Source organism: Lipophrys pholis (assembly GCF_963383615.2).
Source record: "Lipophrys pholis genome assembly, chromosome: 1".
NCBI classification, from domain to species: Eukaryota; Metazoa; Chordata; class Actinopteri; order Blenniiformes; family Blenniidae; genus Lipophrys; species Lipophrys pholis.
Genome location: NC_137635.1, coordinates 35,912,270 through 35,940,013, shown reverse-complemented (window position 1 = coordinate 35,940,013; position 27,744 = coordinate 35,912,270). Strand labels below are relative to the sequence as shown.

General features: G+C 40.2%; 1 protein-coding gene across 3 annotated transcripts in view; it reads right to left on the bottom strand.

Moving 5' to 3' along the window:
- Positions 1–27,744, bottom strand: part of astn1 (astrotactin 1) — a gene marked incomplete at its 3' end in the record, with an annotated part of 367,742 nt that overhangs the window by 124,086 nt on the left and 215,912 nt on the right. For all 3 annotated transcript variants that reach the window (XM_080461072.1, XM_080461073.1, XM_080461074.1), the window contains exons 16-17: positions 21,636–21,740; positions 16,525–16,713 (exon numbers count right to left, since the gene is read on the bottom strand). In XM_080461072.1, the coding sequence (XP_080317198.1) occupies positions 16,525–16,713; positions 21,636–21,740 (294 nt within the window). The remainder of the gene's footprint in view (positions 1–16,524; positions 16,714–21,635; positions 21,741–27,744) is intronic.

Genomic DNA, 27,744 nt, shown 5'->3' with positions numbered 1-27,744 from the left:
ACAATGGAACTCCAAGTATCTCACACTCGTATGAAATCAACCCGTCCAGTTAGGAAGCAACACCAATTGTGAATCAATTTCACCTGTTGTGCAAATAAAAAAGTCAACATGTGGAAACGAGAGGCAATTGGCAAGACGACTCCTATAAAGGAGTGGTTCTGCAGGTGGTGACCACAAACCAATACGCTGTTCTCGTCGTTTCTGGCTGGTGTTTTGCTCACTTTTGAATGTTGTTAGTGTTCTCAGTCCTAGAGGCAGCATGAGGCGTGTCTACAACCAACACAAGTTGCTCACACCGTGCAGGGCGATTGGCATTTGCCAGAGAACACCAAGATTGGCAGATTCGCCATTAGCGCCCTGTGCTCTTCACAGATGAAAGCAGGTTCACACTTTGCACATGTGACAGACGTGGCAGAGTCTGGAGACGCCGTGCAGAACGTTCTGCCGCAACAACATCCTCCAGCATGACGGGTTTGGCAGTGGGTCAGTAATGGTGTGGGGAGGCATTTCTTTGGATGGCCCACAGCGCTCCGTGTGCTAGCCAGAGGTACCCCGACAGCCATTAGGTACCGGGATGAGATCCTCAGACCCATTGTGAGACCAGATGCTGGTGCAGTGGGACCTGGGTTCCTTCTGATGCAGGACAATGCCCGGCCTCATGTGGCTGAAGTGTGTCAACAGTACTTCCATGATGAAGGTGTTGATGCTCTGGACTGGCCTGCCCGTTCACCGGACCTGAATCCAATTGAGCACATCTGGGACATCACGTCTCGGTCCATACACCAACAACATGTTGCACCACAGACTGTCCAGGAGTTGACTGATGCTTTGATCCAAGTCTGGAAGGCCGTCCCTCAGGAGAACATCCGCCCCCTCATCAGAATTTTCGCTGACGTTGGATCAGCCTGCAATGTGATTTTCCACTTTTATTTAGAGTATGATTACAAATCCAGACCTCCATGGTATAATAATTTTGATTTACATTGATCACTTTTATGTTATTTTGTTCTCAACGCACTTTACTATATATTGAATAAAGGCTTTCAACTGCAAAATTTCATTAATTGAGATCTGGGATGTGTTATTTTAGTGTTCCCTTTATTTCTTTGAGCAGTGTATTGTAACTATTCTAGACAGTGCCATAACATCATATTAGTAAGTTATAATTAGTAACTTTCTGGAGGAAGCTGTCATGTTTTCCATCTGCTTGTGTGGATCTTCAAAAAGGCTTTTCCTCACAGGCCCAGGACACATTTGTCAGGTTAACTGGTGACTCCACATGGGAGAGGCCGATTCTCTCCCAAGAGTGAGTCAGATTTGATAGGTAACAGCCTTTTTCCAGTTGAACATATTACTTTGAAACCCTACGGCAACTGTGGTTCAGTTGAAGTGTCCTGACAGTAAACCTCGTTTCCACCCCAGTGTTGTGTGACCATGTTGCGTGGCAGCTGGTACCATTGGTGTGCAAGTATGCGAGCATTGCTGCGTCTAAGAAAAATTATTTTGTAAATACATTTTTTAAAAAATTACGTTTTTGCTGAGCGGGGTTATGAGATAATTAAGCGACAGCTGCAAAAGCTAAAACGTGGTTTAGCTGTAGCAATTAGTGGAAAAGTCATGAAGTCAGCAAACAATTACACAAAAAAGTACTGATTTTGCCAACGCCAGCTACCAAAAGCCCAGAAGAACACATTAACTACAAGTGACCTTTCAATGTAAAGCGGCAACAGCTTCCTCTCACGAAATAAAATACACGTCTGACGATTCATGACGTTGTGCAGCACCGAAGCCGACTTCTGTGTGTTCGTTGACTTTTAATGTTGGGATTGTCAAAATAATGTCAACTTAAAGGAGTAGCATCACTTTGTAGGTGCACACTTGTCCACAAATCCCATGCAGCAAGATGGATTTAGCAGCATCAAAACACACATTGCTCGGTAATGTGCTTTGATTGAAAAATAAAATGGATTGGAGTCTGGCAGCAGATTACAACGCTGGCAGAGCTGCTGCTTTTAGACATTTGCAAAGACACTTGGGAATGGTCATGGATTTGCCACTAAGACGTCCTGGCTGACTTAACAGATATTTCCCCAACTGTCCTTGATACCTTTCTCTCTTCCCGCCTCACTCATTTCTTCTTGTGCTCGGTCTCTCCATGGAAAAGATATTTCTGTCACACGTCCTCATTAAATCATAGATGAGGTAGACTTTGTGCGTTGAGAAAATGCCTTCAAAGCGCACATTCACATGCGCTATTGTACATGTACAAGAATGCTACCCAGCACAGTACACAGTCAGGGTTTGCCTAAGCCCTAGTTAATCAAAAGAGGATGACTGGGTCCAACAAACACTTTCAGTTTTCCAGTCTGTACAAATCTCCTGAGAAGTGAAAGCAATTTTTTTTTTTTTACAGAAAATGCTAAAAAAAGACTGGTATTTCAATTTCTTAACATTTCAATATCCAGACAGCGCATATACATTTTCACAAAAAGAAGGATTACAATAAAAATCCTAATAAACTAATGGGATAGTTTTATTTTCTGCAAACATGAAGTACCTTCAATGAGAGCTACTGGGGTATTGTCTGTTTTCAGCAGTGACTGGATAATTTGGGTTTCTTTTTCTGCTCGTTAGAGGAACTGGATTTAGCATTGTAGATATACACTGGGAAATTTAAAAAAAAATGGAGGATACAAGCGGGCGGAAAGGCATAAATGTTGTACTTTAAAGCTCAGTGAGGCAGAGGGATTGTTTTGTCCATAGAAAATGGTCCATGTGCTTACAGTATGGACCAATTGAATGGTATTAGAGGAAGATGGTAATGCTATTTGATTAGACCTTTTAGAATGGGTGTGGCACTGCAAACAACAGAAAGAAAGATCATATAATCATATTAAATTCATGTTAAAATCCATACAGCAGTTATTTAACTGTCATCCAGTTAAAACACTAATATTAAGGATCCCATCTTTCAACTACTCTTCAATTACTTCATGTGAACCCAGGCCATGCTCAATGCCAATCCCAATACATCCATTTTATATTCTGGCCTTATTCGAGTTTTGCATGCGGAGAGCTGGATCCATGCTGGAAAAGCAGGGAAGATCCTGTTCTGGTCAACATGACTCATGCACGCAATCAACTCAATAAACAATTGCGTTACCATGTTAAAGCAAGAAGCTGAGTACCTGGAAAACATGTGAACTCATCCCAGAGAGGAATCACGAACAGGGGTCTAACTCTAACCCAATCACACAGCTCCCCTGTGAACTAATGTAATGTAATCATTTTTTACACATTTTGAGTTCAGCTGCTGAATCTTTCAACCCGGCTTTTATAAACTGGAGCAACTGGAAACAATCAATGTAACAGGCTATTATTTACAAGGCTGCATGTAGTTCTGTTCACCATGGCCTCATCAGTGCCACTAATGTAAGTATCATATGCTATTTCTTACTTTCACAATAAATGTACGCAAACCCCGCACACTGCGTTTATTAATATATCCAACGCCTACATAGTATACATTGTGGCAGACTATACTAAAACACTAAACCTGGCCTCTCATCACATCTTTGGTAGTCTAGCCTGAGTTACAAATTGACTAAAAGTTGCTTTAAAAATGTTTGACAAACGACAGATGAGTCACAGGAAGTTTGGCGTGACAAAAAAAAAAAAAAAAAAAAAAAAAAACGTACAACACGACTCAGGTCTGAATGCCAAAATAATTTGGAGCGTATCTTCTGTCTACTTTGTCATAAGCAATGAAAAGAGAAAGAAAAAAAGGCAGGTACGGATACAAAACGATGATAGAAAAATGCAAGAGCGTGAAGAATACATGGAGAACATTTAGCAGAGAATTCCCGACAGACACTCGGGGGGGGGGGGGGGGGGGGGGGGGGGTTGAGAAACTAACACAACAATGAAAAGAAGAAAAACCAAAAAAAAAAAAATCAACAAAGGCTTTAGTCCTTGGAAAAGAAAAGCATAGTAAACAGGTCATTTTTTTTCTGGCAAGAGTGAAAGCAGGAATAATGAGGAAGAGAGTGTGAGAGAGAGAAACAGTGATGACTATGCTGGGCTCGCTGCCCCGCCGCTCTCCCATCTCCTTCCTCCACGTGTTCCCAACAAGAAGAATAAAATGTCTAAATTTCATCTTAGGGACGACCTTGACTGGCTGAGAGTGGAATTAAATTTTCTGCGGGGAAGAGTGGATGTTTGAGGGGCTAGACTGAAACAGATCATGTAGCACATGATTAGAAAACACTGAATAACAGCGTGGTGGCCACAATACATAATGAATCAGAACTGGCTCGCTGCATGTTCTTGGGAGGATGAAGGTGAAGCAAAGGCTTTTTTTGTTTTCCTCAATGGGGTCATTTGTTGAAATCGAAACTGAAGCGAAATATAGAATATTTATTTTTAAAAGTAATCATTCAGTGATTTAAGAAAACAAAGAAGGCTAATTGTTGTGCATAATGCATGTCGTCCAAAGCTGGAGGAACAAATTCACAGATGGTTCTGGAACAGCAGCTGCTGTATGAGGATTACCAACGATTCATTTACGTCTGGGTATGAGAAAATAAATGTGTCTCGTGCACAAGTGTGACTTATATATGCATTTTTCCTCATCATGACTTTTTGACTGGTGTGACTTATAGTCAGGAAACTTTGGTAATTAAGGCTGGGGGCAGTTTTAACAGAGGTGGACATCATCATGGGAAGGAGTGAGGGAAAATATGATTTTGAACTATTAGTTTAGACAGGCTTTAGACAAAACTATTCAATAGTTGCATGATGCTCTCTGAGTCAGGGGTTCCCACCCATGGGTCCTAGTTCTCCCTGGGAGAGGGGTGAGAGAAGGGTTAATTTCTGAAATCATGTGCTGGGCCCGTAGCTTCACCTCAACATAATTTATTTAGATTCAAATGACATGTTAAGAGACAACCTGATAAGACACAGGCACAGACACAAAAAGAGCAGCAGTTCCACGAGGACTCATGTTTGGTATTTTCATCAGGCCTGCAACTAAAAATACAGATGTTCCACCAGGTGGGCTGATTTTATCAATTTTGCACACTTCTAACTCCCTGTGTGGCATGAGCAGGAGTACACAGGACCTCAACCAGACCCTGCACTTTTTTTTTTCATCCCTCTTTTGGCCTTTTCAGCACAAATGTCAATGCATTTAAACAGTGCAAACTGATGGCTTCCATCCATGTTTGTTCTGCTACAAGGACACGCAACACTTTGGATCCCACAGGGTTTTGCTGGGTTGTCTTCCACCAGAACTGCAGCCATTACTGACCACTTGTTCCATAAGCTGTTAAGTGTTTGTGCTCATGAGGGTCACGCTGCTACCTGACTTTCAAGGACTAAAGCGATTCTGGGCTGCACTGGAAACTGCACTTTATTGTACCGACGCATTGGGGAAAATATCGTTCACAAATAATTCTGGATTTGGTATTGCTTTATTATTTCTATTGTGGTTCCATTTCTTGTAGACAAAAGTAATTTGTACAATTTCCTACAGGCTCAATTAAAAATAAACAAAAATCAAATAGAAGAGTGAACCTTTCTTTTGAAAGTAGAAAACATCCGTTTTTAAGTTTAGTGTAAGTTAGGAGATTATATTGAGATTGCATTTCCAATAAATCACACATTTTATGCTAATAGGACATTAAATCTTGAAATGTTTAAAGATAATGTCACAAGGCGTTCATTACTGAGATTACTGTGATTTTTGAGATTTTGATTCTAACACCACTGTATTATTGGCAGCAAGCGACTCCCTGACCACCCTGTACTTTCTCTGAAAACTTAGAGCACCTCAAGTCACCAAGCACAACGCTGACTCAGACAGACTATTCATTCCCTCTGATATCTCTCTGACTTACACTTTTGATGAAACAAACCGGTCCAAAACGGCTGTTTTGCTGAACAAGGAAAACAACTTACAGCTGTCTCACAGACAGCAGATTTAGGAATGCCTGCCCTTCTTCACTGGTGGTGCTGTGTGTGCGTGTGTGTGTGTGTGTGTGTGTGTGTGTGTGTGTGTGTGTGTGTGTGCGTGCGTGCGTGCGTGCGTGCGTGCGTGCGTGCGTGCGTGCGTGCGTGCGTGCGTGCGTGCGTGCGTGCGTGCGTGCGTGCGTGCGTGCGTGCGTGCGTGTGTGTGTGTGTTTGTCAGCACATCAACAGTTTTGCTTGTGATGAGAATAATTTTGCAACCTCAATGAAAGATTCCCTTCGAGTCTGACTCAAGAGATTAATTTGGTGTTTGGATTATTCTTTATATAATAATGTACAGCCTTCAGGCTATGTTGAAATCTTAACAGAAAAAAAAAATAACTATGTGGTGTTTGTCTAAACCAGTAGAAATTCAGACAAAGGAGTGCTTTGAGGATTATGTCAATGGTTGTCATTATTCATTACACTACCTCATTACTGGAATCGACATGTGCCTCAATAACTTTTCCTCCGCCAAACAACATCTTTAAAATGTGTGCAGACTGTTCAGACTGGAGGTGTTTTGACTTAATCATAGAAGATTTATTTTTTTCTTCTTCTGCACTGGATGTGCCCATCGGTGATGTGATAAATTTTAATGTTCCTCAAATTAGGAAAGCTTTTGCATTTCAGGCATATTTTTGTATATTCAATTAAATGAACGACTGCTTTTATTTATTGCTTGCCAGGTTAGTATTAAGGAGGATTTGTGCAATTGAAAATAAGATTATATTCTTAATCAATATAGTTAAAATGGAAATACGATGGAGTTGTAAAGTCTGAATAAACTGACCTGAAAACAACACACATGTCCAGAAAGCTATACTGATTACTCACTTCGGAGAGAGAGCCACCTCCTATTAGACTACATAGGAAGCTTTTATATAAGTTCCCTTTTTGCCGTTGACACGCCTCTATCAGTCAGCACAGTGCATAACAATATACAGATCATTGAGTTGCAGACCATTAGCTCACCAGTACTTTCCATATTACATCAGGGTTTACATTGAGTGACCTACATATGTGCATATAAGCGCTTATGCAATAACATGAACATGCAAACAGTTTAGATAGGACCCTATGTGAGACTTGATCAGTGATTTCTGACAAAACTATTCAATGCATCTCACCCGTGGCTTATCACTGACAAATTGGAAACGAGGACAAATTAGTAGGTTAGTTAATCATCAACACTAAAAATCAGAAAACAGCAGACAAACAGTAATTTTTTAACCACCCCCAAAATCTAGCTGTGCTCTACTGTTTTGTTGTTGTTCTTTTTTTCAAATGGTTATTAGGTTAATAGCAGCACGTCAGGTTTGATATGACTTTCCACAACACTCTGCATATGTGCGATGCATTCAGCTTATTAAAGCAAATCAGCAAACAAGAGAAGACTTTAAAACTATCACGTTATAAGCAAATCAGCAAACAAGAGAAGACTTTAAAACTATCACGTTATGGCATCCAACGTGTTTTCTGAAAGTATCTGCAACTCGATCAGTGGCTTCCCTGCAGCCAGTCGCATAGTTCTTTCCTTGTCTTAAATTTACCGATAATCCTGCCGTAATGAGATTTGAGTAATCCCGCTGCTCGTGAACTGATACACCCATGGTGCTGCCTTCTCTGCTGAGGCGAGTCATCTGCGATTGTGCTGACCAAGCTCAATATCAACCGGCTTTGTGGCAAAGCAGCCGGACAATCTGTTTCTCATCTTCGACCGTAATGTCCACTGTTGGGATTGGTTCCTATTGACAACTCGGATGATACTTTTTTTTTTTCTGAGACACCAGGCTCCGGCTGCAGAGATAATTTTCTTCTTCTATTATATACATATAAAGTCGCACACAAATGAAATAGTGAGTCATATCAACATAAGTGGAAATAGAAAATAATGCTGTGTTGCATCTAAACACTTGCATAAAAGGGATTTTGTTAGCAGACATCTGTTCCACAACTGTCTGAAATAGTCTGGTGAGTGAACAAGCAGGAGATATTTATCACCCTGCCTCCTCCTCAGAGAGGCAGATGACATCTCCTTCAACACCTCCACCCACACCTCCTTGGATCATCTCCGCTGCCTCCGTGTCACAGCTACTGCAGCGTGCACCTCCTCTCCACAGTGTCTTCTCTGTCTGTCCTCCTTCTTGTCAGTCCCAGTCTGTAGTTCTTTGTAATCTGCTCATTTCGCCCCTTTCTTCACTCATCTTTTCTTTACGTCTGTGTATGCGTGTGGTTTCACCAACCTCCTACCTTTTTGATTCTGGGAAACCGGATTAGCTTCATTTGTTTTGACTGTTCATTTGACATTGAGTCCACATTTCCACATTTTTCCATCCGTTTAGTGTTAATTATTTAAGACAGCCCACTTTTACCCAATAAGTTATTGGCTATCCACGGCCGACTGCATCTCTCACAACCACATCAGTATGGGAAGAAAAGAAGAAAAAAAAATGAAACAAATATTAAGCAGAGGCAAACAAATCCCCCCCAAAAAAGACGATTATTAAATGCCCACTAGAGCAATAGTATAGTAACTCCATTCATCGTCGAATTAATTATATTTTTAATGTATGAGAGTAAGGAGATCCTGATTGTCATCCTCACTGAAATGTCTGCCTATTTTATTATAGTCTGGATTGTCACCCAGGATGGGTTTTGTTTACTAGAAACAATGATTTTTCACTAATATTGGTTATGTTAAGATATAGGTCAATATAGAGCTCTTTAACAGAGACTTTTCTCCAACTCAACCCCAAAATACTTCTTGTCTGCCGTAACCAAATTTTATTTAGTTATGCTCGTCTTTAAAGAGCGACTTCCTCAACATGGGCGAGGTGAATTGGATCCTCAAATGTAGTTTTTCAGGCGCATTGAGAAAGAAGATCAAGTATTTGTTGACATAAAGTATAGTGTCTATCTGAAAATATGGGGAATCGAGTAAAGACATCTTCCAAAACTTATTTCTAACTTTATATAGCCAGACCTTGTGAAATTGACCAGGTCTGGTAGAAAACTAAATCACACAATGTGTGTGTTGCAATTTCAACCCCCAGATGGTTCCTCACTCTCTTCCTGGCCATTTCTAACAAGGCATTTATTCAATCTATTTGGGGGGGACCTCTGTGGCAGCGGGCATTACTTCTCCGATCCAGTTATCAAAAATAACCTGTATTAAATTTGTTTTACCAGCATCAAATTTGATATTCTGTTCCATTCAGTAGTTTACCAAACCTAATAATACCCAGGTCCCGGTGGAGACCCTTATTAAACAATTCATGAGCCAATCAGCATAGCCTCCTATCTATTTTAGGTCACATGTACTGTGCTGACAATGATGTAATATCATAGCCATTATTAAAGTGGGTTTAGCTGAGCCTGGCTAAACCAGACCCTGCTAAGTGGCACTGAGAAAGCTTCACAGTGCCATATTCTTTATCAAACATTGTGGAGGCGCCACATCTAATCACTATCCCTGTGTGACATATGCACTGCAGTGATTATGCTGTCATGTGCCATTACCAACACCCTCCAAAATGAAACCTTTCCTAATTATTGCAATAACAAGCCAACACTTGACCTGTCACTGCTTCGATTCCATTAAGGGTCTCAGTAAACCGAGCTACAGCTTATATAAGGTCACAGAGAACGTTCTAAAGTGTCCACTATTGTCACTTTCTGAATTAACAATTTATCAATCACGGTAATTTTCACGCTCATGTTTTGAAAAGCTATATGGTGCCAAGTGATGGAAAAAAAAACTCTATAAATAATCAGTGTTTTTTTTTTTTAAGATTTTTTTGGGTGTTTTAAGAAATCTTGAGTAAAATAGTAGTGCTATATAGCCTGGGTAGAAAAGCAGAAGACTCTAACCAACCGAGACGGAAAACCGAGAGCTAAACGTGTAGAATATTTATGTTAGAGTTTACAGCCCGAGGCCAGAGACCCACAAGATGACATTTCTTGAGGAAAACATTCCAAATTTGTTCAGTGTTATTTCAATCTTGATGTGGGACCAGTAGATGCACCTAAAGAGCAGTGAGTCGCAGAGCGACACTGATCTGCGGATAAATGCATTGCATCTGGCACTGTAACTGCCTGAAAACCGAGCAGCCAGCTACACATTACTGTCCACACGACTGGGCACCATTGTATTCGTAGCAGGAGGTCACAGACACCTGGTTAGAGGGGGTGTCTTTTTAAAATTTCATCCACAACTTAACATGGCTGCATTGATAACATGATGCCTGGTTGCGGTGGCTCAGGTGGAGTCACAGCAGCGTCACATTATGCTTTAATCCCACGGTTAGCAGCTTGATCCCCATCTCTGCCTGTCAAAGTGCCAGAGTGTCCTTGAACAAGACTCTGAACCCCCTAGTTACTCCCAGCAGGGGGACAACTCGCGTGGCGGCACTGTTTCTGCTGTTAGGCGTGCGTGCATCCGTGCGTGCGTGTGTAAGAATAGGTGAATGTGACATTGCTTTAAGGAACAGCCCATTTGCCGTCGGAAAAGTACAAACTTACACCGTCTATCAGCGTTTATACCTGAAGCTGTGAAAACACATTTGACTGAACTCAATGTTTATACCTACGTTTCCTTTCATTGCAGTTTCTATTCAACACATTTTTAATTTTTTATGGAAGTCACAAATTTGTAAATTGTCGCCCACATTGTAAGTTAACAACTCGCTGAAAGCTGCTTTTCACAGACTGGAAAAAACAGTTCCACTAAAGCTTTATAAGTTTGAGGACGAACATAAAGCAATAAATAATACAATTAGTAACAAGATGGAGGCAAAATAAGGAAATTGCATGAAAAAAAACTCCAAAAACAACAATGTTCAAATCAAATGACAAGGGTTCACGGTTATCATTGTGTCATTTGGAGAAAAATACAAGTTAAGCGAATCACTGCTGACTGGTTCGGGCCAAAATAATCTCACTCCAAAGCCCGGAAAATAACTGTCAAAAGCACACTTGTCATCTTCCTTTCTACAATTATCTTACCCACCTGCACACTGGTCTTTTGGTATACATCACCTCCTTGCACTCATATTATGTGACGCTTCCACTGTATTCACATAGTTACAGCATATTCCACTTTTGTTTGAAGATAATGTGTTGAAGACTATGTTCTCTAAAAAAACAAATGCCAAAACTAAGATGACAATATGCAAATCCAGTATGACCAAGCGAGAAATAGTCAAGTATATATGGTAGAAATCTTGTAAGGGATCAGCAGTGAGTGTTGCATAATTCCCAGCTGGTAAGCAGGCAGGTCAGGTGGCGCCGGGGTGTGTACGTGTGGTGTGCTGGTGGAGACGGGTCAAACAGGTCGGGCCCACTTCTGAATAATTTCTCCCATGTCTTTCCAGCCCTTCTTCGGCACCTTCCCTCCTCCACTCTCATCTCTCACCCCGGAGCGAGACGTTCTCGGGCTGCTTCTTTGTTAAAATGACAGGCCCTAATAGAATAAATAAGGTGTCTATTTTTACCTGGCTCCTGGCAGGATGATCATAGTAACACGCATTCCAACACGCAAAGCTGGCAGTGGAGGATGGGTGAAAAGCTTACGCCTGGCTCTGTGGGAGGACGGCACAGAGGTTGAGGAAGGAGGTCATGGTGATTTAATTGAGAGAGAAAGTAAACAGAAAAAGGGGGGCGAACAAAAGTCAGAGAGGGGAAAAAGAGGTAGATAATAAGCTGGGGAAAACATTTCTTAGTAAAAAAACAATGAGGAGAGATATAATTCTCGGTGGCACTGTTTACTGCAGACACACCTTGGCTTAAGTCGGAAAATTTCCATCAGGATTTGGTATTTTCAGTTTGATCTGACATTTAACAATTCGCCAAGTTCTATAATGTCACCTTTAGGCGTTTCTGAAGTATATTCAATTTTTAATTGCTGCTAGAGTGTACTTTTGACAAAACTCCAAAGCATCTAATTATTTTGAAGTTGTTTTCAAGCAAACTGCTCCTCACAAAAGTTCCCGGGGACAGGTCACTCGGCAAATGACAGACGAGGCAAACTAAATAAGGCTAATCCTATTCACATCCACTCCGTGGATGGCTGTGTTCTCTCCTCATTTTGGGAGTGTATGTAAAAATAAGTTATTTATATGTATTTAATAAGCCCACGCAATGTGTGACAAGAAATCTGACTGGCAATGCGATTTAATTAAGAAACTGAATGTGGCACATTTATGACAGGAAAAAGTCATGATGCTAAGATCAAAGACCACCTTTGACATATGCATTATGCCAAATAACTAAATATATTATGTCGCTTTTTCCAAACTATAAACAAGTAGATGTAACAATTTAATCACTTCTACAAAATTGACCCTTAAATTTGTAAGTCCATGTGGTATTACATTCATCTTTAACCCTATGAAGGTTTACCCAAACAGACTGTTAACATGCATCACTTGTTTGTTCGGGATAATTCGGGTGAAATAAAAGCAACATGACACAACATTTCTTTCCTGTATAATCACATACCCTCTTGGGGAACACACATCACATTATTCCACAAAATCATTTTAATGATACTAGAATTGTAACACTTAAATCTAATTAGTTGTTTGACTTTATTTAAATGACAGAAATAACTATAAATACAACAAAAAAAAACGTAAATTTAGCTAATAGGAGTTTCTATTAGTTTCTTGGAGAACTGCAATATTAGAATAAATACTAAGTAGTTTTTATGTACTTATTTATTATTTGTTGGGGCAAATGTATACAAATTATACAGATGCAATGTTTCTCTGAGCAGCCATTCTAATATGTACACGTGTCATTACTTGAATTAAGCTGAAATGGTGCATGAAGCAAACTGTAAAATATACTCCAAACTTTAAATACTTCTCTAAAATACAGAGCCGGATATTCATGAAAAGAGTTTCTTTATTACCAGACCCTGAAAACAGGTACAACCACATTAAATAAACTGATATTCCACACAGAAACCCTTTTTAAATGTCCCCTTCGGTCCTTAGCGATCCAAATCAAAAGCATTTTCTCGTTGTAATAAACGTGGCAACATGAGCAGAGCAAAGGTGGTTTTCATGCTGTTCATGTCTGATCTTCAGCGTGGTAATTGAGGTCATGCGTCTGACAATAGGAAGCTCACATCACAACCGAGGGCAGGGAGGAAAGTTCTATTAATCACTCTGCCACAGCGTCACACACACACACACACACACACACACACACACACACACACACACACACACAGACACACACACACACAATGGTTAATGAGCTACGGCAGAGCCTCCACAAACATGACTGATACAGCAAAGATATTCTTGCTGTGTGTATCTGTACATACATATTTGCAAATATTTCCCTGTGCTCTGTGTGTGTGTGTGTGTGTGTGTGTGTGTGTGTGTGTGTGTGTGTGTGTGTGTGTGTGTGTGTGTGTGTGTGTGCGCGCACGTGCATGTTGTTTTCAGGTTCCCGGGTCATTAGTAAACAACCGGTGTAAGTTTTCAATTAACTTTAGAGATGGTGTTGCACTACGTGGCTTTTTCACCCACTGAGCTACGGTCTGTTGAGTTATAATTCACAGTTGATACACAATATCACACAATATCACACAGTTGTGGGCTTTTTTATTTATTTGGTTATTTATATTTTATTGACTTTGATTAAAGTAGCAGATGGGCTGTTTTGTGAAAGTGTTTTGTATTTATGAGATTTCCCAAAACTCAAAAAAAAACTAAAAACAAAACATCACAAAGTATTTGATTGTGCATGACAAATGAGATTTCCTATAAATACAAAATCATATAAACCACACATCTGCAGCTTAACAGGCCAGAGCTACAATGACACAGATGAGAGGACTGCACAACATGGTGTTTTCTGTAACAGGCACATTTCACTGGTGCAATGCAAATGATGCGATAAAACATCTGAAGCGATGACAAAAATATTGATTTCATCTTTAATGTGTATTTGATGTAATTATAGCTACTGTCTATTACAGCTGGTAGCAGCTGCAACCCGGAGTGCTAAGATGCAGAAAAACGATCAGCCTGGCTTCTCACTGAATATGGAGGGCGGCTGCAGTCGGGCACAGCTTGTATTTGGAGCAAAGGGTGAAGACATGGATCATCAAATTCTCCTGTGAGCTCATTACTCCCTCCAAAAGGCCAGGATGTTTCCAAGAAGCCAGGAAGAGATTAAGAACGATGGCTCTGATTTCACGTTTTTGCCAATGGAATCAATTCTTTTTACTAGAAAACGAATGGTCCGTGCTCTCGGCTGAAACATTTACCAGTTCGATTGAATCATTTCGGGTCTTCAAAGCCCGATGTAATCACTCTGCTCCCCCCTGACAGGAAAAATAGGTTCTGGATTGATTCGGCACAAGTTCAGACAATTAAATTTCCACTCCCACGAGAACGACACCTTTTTATAGTTGTTTTCACATGTGGAGTGATGACGACAGGAAATATTCCGGTATTAGCTTCAAATCAAATAAATTATGAAGACAGATTGTTCGTTCCTCCACATTTAGGAATGAGTAGCAACAACTTGCTGAAGAAGATTTAGAATATGAAATGCCAGGCCATCAGTTATGTGGAAATATTCAAGAAAATACTGCACATGAACTGCACTGTTAGTAGTCATGCAAAAGTTCCATTAACTTTTTCCCCGAAATATTTACCTTTACATGCAGAGACGCGTGCATGCACACACGCAGATTCTGAGGAGATTTCCCTGCTGAACAATGCATTCAAAGAAATAAACCGCATGTGCAGTCTATGTGAAACACATGCATATACATATTGTACTCCATATAAAATGTTTATAACACTAGAGTGTGCTCAAAAGTTGAGTATCGCTGACATCAAGCCAAGGAAAGTTGCCTCGATCTGGCATAAATTGGGGGAAAGAAATCTGAGACCGTTTTTGAAGAGGAAGCAGAATAGGATGTTTTTGATTGCGTTGAATCATTTAGCAGCGTCTGCAACCTGCGTGTCAGCCGCCATTGGAAATGAAGAGGAATGCACTTTTCATGGAGGGTGGGAAAACTCAGTGATCTGAAGCCATCTATCAGCGCAGAGGTAACCGGGAGTGAATGGTGCAGCAGGGGTGTCCTTGGACAGAGTAAGGGATGAGAAGACAAGTGGCCGGGGCAAACAAAGGAAACGACGGTGGACAGTTTGAAGCCACTGAGGTGAAAGCGGCAGGCAGAGACGGGCTGTTATTTATCACTGCTGTGACTTACTGAGAAAACAAGCACAGGTAACAAAGAGATGGATCGGTGACAAAGTACACTGGCTTTAGAGTAATAAAACAAAAGGCAGAGCAATTGCTTCTTTGATTGCTCGACTGTGAAGTAGCAGTCCTTCAAGCACTGAGGAATTTAACATAACTGCTCGAGATAGAGCAACGCTGATTATAGACCGAAGACACACTGATCTACAGCACTGGATTCATCAACGGGGGGACTCAAACAGATGGTAAACACATTGTGACTTTACAGAGCTTATGACGCGGGAAGCATATGTGGTCTAGACAACTCAAGGAAACAACTGCAGGAAGCTTGCAGCTGCCGACTGCATGAATGAACGGTATTGAGACCTTCAAAAGGACCCCGATTAAAAAAAACAAAAAAACAACTCAGTGCATCCAAACATTTTGAAAAAAAGGTTCATTGGGTCAACTTCAATGTGGAAATGGTGTGAAAGACACTTCTTGCAAAACAACCAGTTTCAAAAGTGTAAGGGGAGTAGCATTATTTCTGAAATTAAGCGGCACAAACTCATAAAATAACAAAACTCTGGAAGCTTAAAACAGCTGCATAATATACACAGTGTCACGAGCCAAGCCGTGTTTTTCAACTGTGTCTGTTTACTGTTCGTGTAGCCTTGAACAAACTTTTTTCATGCCACGCTCGAGTTTTATTCTCCCCTCGTTGGAAACTTGAGTAATGCTTTCACATCATTCTTTCCGACCCTGATAAAATCTGATCAAGGAAAAGAAGAGAGGAAGCGGGAAAATAGTGATGTTCAACACTCACCTTGAAGAGTGTTAAGTTTGTGATGCTTGCTTGGTTTATAGATCCCACGAAACAAATGTGCCTATCAAGGCTATAGAAAAGCTAAACAACAACAGGCATTACCATGAGAAGCTGCATTGTGAGTAATAAAAATAAATAAGATATCCACTCTCGCGCTCTATGATCGAATCCAACTAAAAAGGAGGGCAGGGTTTTGTTCAGAGGTCCCATGTGAGGTTGAATTGTTTCTCTTGGCAAACACTTCATGTGCAGCTGAGGTGTGTTCCGACAGTCCTGACAGCTCTAAGTTTGTTACATAATAGGTCAGACATCCCAAAAGCCCAGCATGGAAAACTAAACATGTGCACAAATGACAAACACCAAAACAGTCAAACATCTTCACCTGACCTTCAGTCATTAGGTGGTATTTCGCCATTCTCAACTACTTTTGTTAACATATAGTAAACGATGCTCGCCGTGTGTAATCAAAGGTCTCCTACCTTTGCTGATGTCCTGGTACTCCAGCCACAGCTGTCTTTGGACCTGTTTGTTGGGGTACCAGATGGTGCAGGACTCCTGAAAGCCGTACATCGCCTCCTGCACATAGTGGTTCCCGAACTCCCTGAGGATGGAGACAAAGTCGCTCCGCTGAGTCGCTCCGTCCAGAGAATGGATGGCTGAGCTGAAAGCTGAAGAGATAAAGGAAACAAATACAAAACCTATGGATGAATGCTTTCAGTTGAAACACAACTGAAAGGGATTTGGGGGTTATAGTCGAAATGTATGAATTTTTGTATTGCTGCTTTGTCACTTTCCAATCCTCTGATACACTCTGAATACTGAGAAGGTTTCCCACTGCTCAAATACGATGCGTATTCTTGTAAAAACTATACTTTATGTGCAATAATGTGATTCCAACCACCGCCGAGGAAAACATGCTCGCCTCACAGAAACGTGATATGACACATCCACAACGTTTAACTTTTTATATACCAGAGCTACTCTATTGTTCAGACATGTAATATATGTTAATGTTGAGTATTGAGATAACTATACAATTTGCAATAAATACAAACTCAAAAGAAGTTTAATTCAATCCTGGTCAAAGTTCACCCAAAAAAACCCCCCAAAAAACAGTCCAGCACGTTGATTACAACCACATATCTTGCACATCTGACATTTATTTTGGGGGGAGATTATTGATTCTACATTATTCAAATAAAATATCAAAGCAAAGTGCAATTTTCTCTTTGATTGTACATCTTAACACAATTTTTTCAAGCCACTACATTTAAAGAAAAAAAAGAAAATCCAAAATGAAGTCTTATAATCAGCACGGCACTATTTGTTCCATATGTGATGAATAATCCAGTTTGAATGTGCACCGTCTCTAACAAAGAGAAACCTATCAAGAAATGTTTCTTAGATTATTGCAGAAGAGCGTTAAAGTATTGATGTGAAGTATCTATTCCCAACAAAAAATGGAGTGTCAAACTCTACTATGAAGTGGACACAGATGAGAAAGTGTCTCGACTCGTGGGCAGTATGAACATTTACACGCCAGTTCAACTGAAGGCCCTTTTTTCTGCTGTGAGTGCAACCTTCTGTCTTCGAGGTTAAGAATGAACTGTACTAACAATTTAAATCCCTTTTAACATCATAAACCCACAGACAAATAAGAAATACAGAGGTCGCTTAAACAGTTTCCCATTTCTTGTTTCAGCAATGAAATTAAAATTATTCCTACAAATACGGATATCAAGAGCAGTTCCTACTTTTGATAGTACATTACCTGAGAATTTAAGAGGGTTTTACGCAATGGATATTTTGTGGAACCCTGAACAACTATATTTAAAAGCAGTGTTACAAAAAATGTCAGACTGTGCCAAGTCAAGGATGTGGTATGTTGATACACCTTCTGCTGGTTTTTCTATCCCTCCTTCTGTTTAGTTCTTTTTTTATTTTTTTTACAAGGGGGCATGAATCAAATGTACCTCGCCAGTAGTAGCAAATGTTATAACATTTTAATAAAAACCTTGCAGTCATGTTCATCATCCAAAAGCAATAAATGTAGTTTGTTGATGGGTGCCAGATAGTGGTTGGTGGTCTGGTATGTTACTGAACCTTTAATATCTTGTTTTTCCACAAACAATCACAACACAAAGTCTTTAATAAAAAAAATACTATATATTCGCTTCAAACCATGTATAGCTTGTTTGTTTGTTGTTCTTTCCTTTTTATGACATCCCTCATCGTTTGTATCACAAAACACACTCTGCTCATCTCATAGTAGATATTAGGACATCCTCTGCCGTCTTTAGTGAGCGAGTGACCCGAGAAAAACCCTGCGATATTAAAGATTTTCTCCATTTCTAAAACAAGCAGTATGACAGTATCTGAGGAAACGTCTGAACTCGAGATTTTCAACCACTAATTCGATCTACTTGAAAACACTGACATGAAGACTTCTTCAATAAAAGAAAACCATTTATTATCTGTAAGGTAGCTCCTAATGTTATTTTACTATCAGTGAATTCGGAGTGCAGGCAGACGAGGATAATAAATGCACAAGGAAGTATGTTTGATGAGAGACATTGACTACACTCCAACAAAATGACCACGCACTCGCTGGGATTCTCTCTCAGCAAATATTGGAAAGCTAAACTGCAATAGCAGTTTGTCATTATGATTTCCAGGAGAAGCAGTATTAATATCTCGGCACTCACGCTCCGCTCGCTCTTACTTCTCCTCTAAAATTAAATTAGGAGGCCGCTGAAGTGAGAGACAGAGAGCGCAGTGAGCGTGAGCGATGGGGGCTTCGCTATCAGATGTAAAAATCAGTAGCCTCACCCCTCCGGTGGCTGTTGAAATATGATGAGCTAAAGTGGGAAATGGGAGTAAAAAAGACGGCGGCTGTTGAGTCGCTTCTGAGTGAGGAGAAAATAGAAAGTGTATCCTCAGCAGAAGTGGCAGCCACTTTCAAACCACAGCAGCGCCATTGGAAATGCATTAGAGGTGTCATGGCTGTATTTACAGTGGGGTGGCTGCACTTATCAGAATGGAAACTATTTTATGAAGGATTTATGAATAATGCATGCACTTAAAACATCACAAAATCCGAAATTATCAAATGAGGCTGCTTCAAGACAGGCAGAATGATTGATGCAACATTTCAACAGATTTTTATTTAACCCGTTAACACCGCCAACAGAGCGACCCGAGCGATGCAGTGAGGCATATGAAAAGGTAAAACGTTTTTCTTTTTCCCTCTCATTGAATTACACGTTTAGTAGTAAGAGACCTGTCAGGAAATATTCAGTCTAATCCTTTATGTGTCAGAAGCTAGGAGAAGCCTTCAGAGGAAGCACTGCTTGACTAAATACCTATCCACAGTTATCTCATCCTGTGAAGTTTCTATGGCAGGCGGCTGTCAGCTTGCTTTGGTCTTACTATAGATGCAGGGCTTTGTGATATATGACAGCCTATCACAGAGACAGAGGAAAGGACTAAGACAATAACATGGGATACATGCTGGCGTTGACTGACCTCATTCCTAGTTATCATCTACTTCTCTCCAACATTATCAGAACTTCACGTAACATCCACTTCTGACGCAGTCTAAGGATATTCAACCAAATGAATCTTTGCGTTTAGGAGAGCTTTTATACTCCACTATGAGCAGTAGTGAGAAAATGAAAAAAGAAAACTTGATCCATCAAAGCCGTTCCTCCACTCAACACTGCACATCTGTTTACAATAGTATCAGTGACACATGTCCAAAGCCACCATCTATAATAAATGAACTACTGCAACGAGCTCTGCTCAGGGGCAAGCAAAAAATAGGGTTGTACACACACATAAACACACCATCTCTCGTGCACATTCATGAACTAAATAAGAGGTGTGTTCTTAAAACGGTGGTATTGAAAGTAAAAACCACACTCCGGGTTCATAAGGGGAACAAACACAAACAAACGTGCAAAAAAAAATGAGAAAGTCCTTTAATCTGTGTTTTTTTATGTTCTGTCACTTCTTTTTAAGGCACAATGACAAAACAAACAAGCAATAAACATCACGATAAAGCCAAGGAAACAGAAGAATATCATTATATCATTATCGGAAACAGCCGAGGTCAGAAATCATAATTTCTTCTGTGCAGTTATAAACAGAATGCCTTGGGTTTGAATCTGGGCTCAATGTGTGCAGTTTGCATGTTCGTCTAGTCTGCACATGAGTCCGCATTCAGAATGCAGGTTCTAAAGTAGACCATATTTTACACAAGGTTGGTGGAGCAATCTTCATCTCCTAAAGTGTCTATGATAATGAACCCCAGCTCGCTCCTTATGCGATGGTTTAACCGGAAAGCTTTGCTGTTCAGTGTCTGTGTTAACAGGTGAATCTAACAGATCATGCAGAAGCAGTAAAATGTGCCATATCAATAAAGTCCACTTAGCATTTACCAAAGACATGACACAGTGCTGGGAGAAGAAAACAGAAAAAAAAAACAACAACAACCTTAATGGCAGTGACAAGGAATCTACACTAAAATGTTGTCACAGGTGACATGAATCACCTCTCATCTTGCACATTCCCACATTTCTCTCCGATCACACCATGTATAAAACAGTTTAAAGCCTCTACCTCTTCATGCCCGGCCTGTTATGTGTTTTCATTCGCTCTGGCAGCCAGGCAATAACCTGAGTTTAAACTTTAGCACCACATTAAGCCTCGGGTTTGCCCTGTGGAAAGGCCACCTTTTCATGAAAACTGTTGCTATTCAGGGCGTCTTTCCTCCTGCTTTGGAGAGAAAAACCTGTTTATGCAGTTATATGTTTTATTTTGTTTGGCTACAGCTGTCGCTGGAATGTAGATACGAGCAGGTATTACATTTATCATGCTTTATTCAACAGCTGAGTAACAAGTTGATACCGTCACCATAATCGATGTTGCATTTCACACCTTTATAGCACTCAGGTCACCGGTCCATCAATGGACAGAGAAACATAGTGGCATGCTCTCACATGCACAAATGTGGACAATATAGAGTCAGAAATCCTTATTAAGCCTGACAGAGTAAACAAGCAAATGTCACTCAGGAAAGTACTCGAAGTGGGTATATTCTACCTGTGAGAGGAGAGCGACAACAACTACACCACCATGCGGGTAGTATAACCTACAAAACACAAAATGTGTCACTTTGTGTGCTATGTTTACATATAGAGGTGCTTGTAGAGCTTTATATGGGTTTAATTAGTATAAAACGTTTTTTTGCAAGAGTTGAAGTCAATGGCACCTTCACTGAGATCATTATTAACAAGCTCACCATGTATAAACTAGCCTCCTAAAGTCCCTAAGTGTATAGGCATATTCAAAACACAATTCAAAACGATGGCAGTCTAACTACATAGTGGATCAAAAACAAAAATTAAAAGCACCAATGGTGCAATGATGAGCCGCTAACCTTGATGTGTCATATTAATTACTATGTGATAAATAATTGATAGCTCAAGGTGCTGTTTCTCTCAGCTGCAGCAAGGATTTGTCCAACATAAGTAAACAGTCAGTGAAACCACATTATGAATAGATAATTAATGAGCACATTGGCATCTACCTTGAGAAAGGACCCACTGATTGAGTTTGACGTGGTACAGTACAGAGCGGAGACTCCAGTGCTGGACAAGGGGGTATCCAGACACCTCGCTGTAGTTCACCATACCTGCAGTAAAACACAGAGCACATGTATTAATATGGATACAGTAGCTGTAGCTTTAGGTTTGATTCACTCACCTGCACACCTGTGCAATTCTTATGGAAAAACTAAATTATTAATGTGTTATTTACTCCTCCGTCATGGAGGAGATTGCAGTGTTGAGTGCCAGATCCAAAGGTGGCCCTATATTTCATTCTTGTTTGTATTATCCATGGAATCAGGAAGTCAATTTAATAAATATTAATACTGCATTAGATGACTGGTGAGGGAGAGAAGAAAGGGAAATCTCTGATATAATCAAAGAGGAGGATGATGTGCCGCTTGCCCTTCAACAAAATCAAGGAAGTCCTAATGGAAGAAATAATGATATAGTAGCAGACAGAACTCACTGCTCGCTGAAAGTGGAAAAGAAGAATTCACTTGAGTATGCAGCGCATCTTTATTAACCACAGGCATTTTCATACCTCACAAACATCTTAACTCTCCTCCTCAAGTCTCAAATTTAAACACATTTTTTTCAGTCCCTGAAACACAGCTAGATTAAATCAAAGGGATGCACCAATACCGACACCAGTATCGAGTCCGATACTGGGAAAAAAGTACTTGTATTCGGAAAAAGATCCCCCAACACAACCTGGTCAGTATTACGTGACGTCACGCTTCAGCATCTTCACCCGCAGGTAAGCAAGAGAGCACGAGCGATGTTGGTGGTTTGGAGAGTTTCTTCAAAATGAATGTGAATGACAAAAGTGAAACAGACTGTAAATTATGTTCTGCCAATATATCAAGAAGAGGGGCAAAAGCCAGCGACTTCATCACCAGTGACATTTGGACAAGCCGCGTTAACCCGGTCCAAGGCTAATACCCTATCAAATCCTCTGTGCTTTTATGATAGCGGCATACCAAGCACTTTGGCCAGGTGACGACCAAAAGCAGCAGAACGATAATGAAATGCCGGTCGCTTGTGTAAAATATAACTTGAATAAAACAGCTAATGTTTTGGAATGACTGTGCAAATATGTGCGTTTTTACCTGCTCCATTAATTACATTTGAGTTCAGATTTAAACAGACATACTGTGTGTGAACTCCTGTGCATTTAGCAACTGAAAACAACCAAAAATAGGACATTCAACAAGAACACTAAAAAATAAATAAATAAATAAAAAAAAAACCTAATTAAAAAAACATTGATGGTTATGTCTCTGGCTCCCTGTATTGCACATTTAACAGATATAAAATGCTTTCATTAGTGAATGACTTCTACCTTGTTAGCGTTAATTAGACTGCTTCTACACATGGACACGTTTCTTTTTTTCCTCTACGTTGAAATCACCACTGAGCTTTTAGCTTGAAGATTTTCAACCTCAATTAGAAACACTGGAATACTGCAAAAACACCAAAATATTTAATTGAGGCTCCAATTAGCAAATTACAATAGTGGACTTAAATTAGTTAAATTGCTTTCAAGCTGCAACTATGAAAACTAAGTAAAACTATTTCATCATAATAACTTAGTATTTATTGGTGGAGTTCCTAAATCACTGCAGATCTACTGTATGCACAACCATCCCTTCTGTGCGTCGGTAGCAACATTACAAACACGCCTTCATATTTCTCATCTTGCTTTAACGCAGTGTTCCTTTACTGCCCCGTATATTATCTTTATTGATTTTGTCTCATTTAGCAACGCTTCCCCTGCTCAAATCAATAATGCCCATCTCGTCTGCCTCAAGAAATCACCCATACGCGGATGTTTTTCAATTTGATGCGCCACACGGTCCTTCAAATGTTACGCACACTCCGTACTTCTCTGACCAACGACCTGCCATCTTATCTCCCGCGGCGAATAGTCAAAGCCAGATAAAGCACAACATATAGACATGTAAATGAGCCTGGAATGGCACACGAGAGCAGGGTGAGACATTCATCACTCACCGAGCTGCGCTTAGACAACTAACAGTTAAAGGACCAATCAGCCTCTTTTTTAAGTGATCCATTATAGATAGAGCATGAAGTGACGGCACACCGATTCTTAGTGAACAAGACGTGATGTGAATAAATAATTTCAGTCTACTCCTTCGAGGATTGAAGTAAATAAGAAAAGGATTATTTTTGAAGGCACAATATGATTTATTCAATAGTAACAGTGGAGACTGGCAGGAAATGGGGGGGGGGGGGCGAATGACATGCAGTCAGAATTGCTAGGTATCAAACCAAGGACTTGCTGAACAGACTTCATGGGTCTGTCTGATAAGCACCATGGCCACTTGCTGCTGGCTTGTCCCATTTATTTAATGATCCGATTACTATATTTTAACCCCCATGTCTAGCATGCCTATCTAACCAGTGACGTGACCCTGTTATTTCTGCATAAAAGTGCAGGATTGGGCCTTTAACATCACTTATATGGGACCATAAACAGAGCTGCAGAGTATAAATCATGTGGTCTCCCATGGCAACTGACAGCCGTGTCATGCTGCAGCGGCGGGATTACAACCATACATCACTATCACTGCCCCCTCCGTGTTCACAAGCACATCCAGAAGGAATCAGGAGAGCGCTGGGGACAGAAACCATATTCTGCAACCTGGACCATGGAAGACGGTGAAGGAGAAGAAAGGAAAAGAGAGGATCCGGGTGTGTGTGTGTGTGTGTGTGTGTGTGTGTGTGTGTGTGTGTGCACGCGCACGCACACACTCATACGACAGACTTCACTGGGTGCATACAGCAGAGATAAATGAAGATGGTGGAAACAAAAGGTGAGAGCTACAAAAGTGCAACCTCGGTGTGAAAAGGTGAGAGGCGAATGACAGATGGTGAATGACGTAAACGATGTGGTGAAGGCTGGCGCAGCAGAAATGAAGACGTATCAGTAACCACCATGAAGAATTTGTGATGCAGAGTTTTTGAATGGAGATTGGTCGGAACACTGTCACAGCCCAGCGCCTTTCTGACGAGGAATTTTATTTCTGTTCAAGGAAGACTACACAGGGACTATATTTCATATCACCAATTGCAACAAGGCCAATATTTAGGAATTAGTCAGTAAACCATAACACTCTTTTAATTAACTGACAAAATGTTTGACAAATGGAAATAGTTCCTGAAGTTAAAATTTTTTTTTTAAATCATACCAAAGCAGGTTACAAGGCTAAAAATAAGTACTTCAGTAAATGGCTTTAATATGCGGGTGCTCCTAAACTAGGACAAACTATTAAGTATACTTGAAATGGGCTGCTTTACAAAAAAAAAAAAAAAAATGTCAATAAAATTTGGTTGCATCATGACACTTGGTCTCAAAACATTCTGAATGGCCTTTGTTTTCATGGTTTTGCACTGATTTAGGTTTGTGGAAAGAGGAGTAATGAAGTGAGAGACGCCACAGTGGGCAACCGGGACACTGGAGTGAAGTTCTGAAAATATTGTTTGCATCATCAAAAATACAAACAACCACAAACAAACCATTCTGCCCTTAAAAAAAGGTTTAGTTTGCCTGAGAGAAAGACAGAAGCTGGATTCACTCTTATTACAAATCCACCACAGCAGGGTGGAAGAAGACTGAACACGTTCTCAGTCCGGGTGCTCAACATGGTAGCTCACCACTTTCCAGAGAGGGAACCGATGCTGAATCCAGCGTTGAATCTCGCAGGAAATCAATGTATTCAGGCATACAGACATGATCAAGACGACCTTGAACACAGCATGGTTGTTGATTCCGGACAGACTGGTCTGAATATTTCAAAAACTGCTAATCTACCCCAGGATGCCCGACCATCTCAAGGACTTACATAGAATGGTCTGAAAAAGAGAAAATATCCAGTTGTCTGGGCCAAAATGCCTCGTTGATGGGAAATTTCAGACAAAGACGGCCAGACTGTGACTGAAATAACCACTCGTTATAACAAAGGCATGCAGAAGACAATCTGTGACCATACAGCAGGTGGAACCTTGAAGCTGATGGTCTCCAGCAGTATAAGAGCACACCTGTCAGCTAAGAACGAGCAACTGCAAATATAGATCACACAGGCTGGCCACAATTAGACAACAGAAGAATGGAAAAAGGTTGCGCGGTCTTGTTTCATGCTGCTACATTTAGATGGTGGGTCAGAAATTTGAAGTGAACAACGCTGAAGTGTGGATCTGTCCTACATTATCAATGCTCCAGGTTGCTGCTGGTACTCCGACAGCACCCACAGTCACCAGATGTCCATCAACATAGCACCTGTGAGATGTGGTGGAATGGGACATTCCCATCATGGAAGTGCAGCGGAACAATCTGCAGCAATTGCAGGATCTCTGAGCATCTCAAAGTCTCTCATGATTGTTTCTGGCACCTTGATGAATCTATGTTGTGAAGAATGAAGACAGCTCTAAAGACCAAAGACGCCCAACCCAGTACGCAAAACCTTTAAAAAGCTTGCAAATGTTTTTTTCTTTTTTTCTTTTCTGTTTAAATAGCTTCCCGATGTTTGAATAACTGCTTTTTTTAATAACTTGTGACTATATTCAACATTTCCACTGTGCATTCTATGTTTTTCCAACATCAATTGTAACATTTGAAATTAGGCCACAGGTTTAGTGTAATTCTTGCATTTGAAGGTTAACATATGCAATGTCAAGTTACCTTTGAATTAAACAACATTTAATCAAAAGTGAAACCACTCATGACACACACACGCACACACACACACACACACACACACAAACACACACACACACACACACACACACACAAACACACACACGCACACTAACACACACACAAACACACACGCACACGCACACACACGCACACGCACACACACATGATTAATGATACTATGTAGACATATGTATCTGCTGAGCTCTTTGTTGTTTGTGTGATTATAAAATGACTATACCCTTTGTTTACCTATTCACTGACCAAGGGACAATTACAAACACAATATCAAGATCCGAGTCATCTTAACTCCTAACTGTTAACTACAATATCAAGGGGGCGTCTCATCTGTCAATAAGGAAATATTTGTAGTATTTTTGTCTTATAACGCTGCACACTATGCTTATTCAATGTCACATTAGATTGAATCTATACTGATAGTATTCAATCGTAATACTCAGATCCACAATTATGTTCGCAGTTATCGCTTGAATTATAGCCAGATGAGATCAAAAAATAAAAGTTGAAATAAATATAGAAAGCAATTTTGAAATAAAGTTGGTTAAAACCGATTACCTGGAAATGGAACTAACGACAGTAACTATTAGGTCAGTCGTGTCATTGCTCTGTCTTGTTATGTATGGCATTTTGACATTTAGACATAGGTGTCACTTACATAAATGCTTCTCACTGGCGTTGTTTGGATGTGACTGGATCATTTCATACAACCCTTCAACGCAACAGGGGACCAATTTCACCGAGGCAATTTACAAAGACGACTTGGGCGCACATCATATATGAGGTTGACATCCTGTTTCACAAATGACTGCACTCCTTCATATATTGCAGGTATATTTGTGAGCTCTACAGAGCCGTCTCCAGTGTATACCTACGTCACAAAGATTTTTCAAAGAACCGAGCATGGATCAAAGCAAAAGAAGATCGTCTCATAAACATTCTGTTGCATGTGAGCTCAAACCTGCATTTTGTCCCCCATCAACACTAAAGAATGACCTTCTGATTATTCCTTTAATAACCTACTTGCATTTCATAGTGTACTGCTTTGATTTCAATTAAATCAAGTATCCTGATAACCATTTTAATTCATCCTTTATGATTTAAAAAAGAAATTAAATTTTTTTATGTGTATTCTGTAGCCTATAGTTTATAAGAGCCTGGATGGAATTCAAAAGATCAAGACACAAGGTCGATAATTTACCTGCATTTTCACAGTGTTGCTCATAAGGGAACCAAAATGGCACTTCATAGTATCACTTTAATGGCTTTAATAAAAATGAAAACAAAAATCTGAGCGAATGGTGAATAATCTAGTTTTCTGACCACTCCAAACAATATTTTATATCAAATGA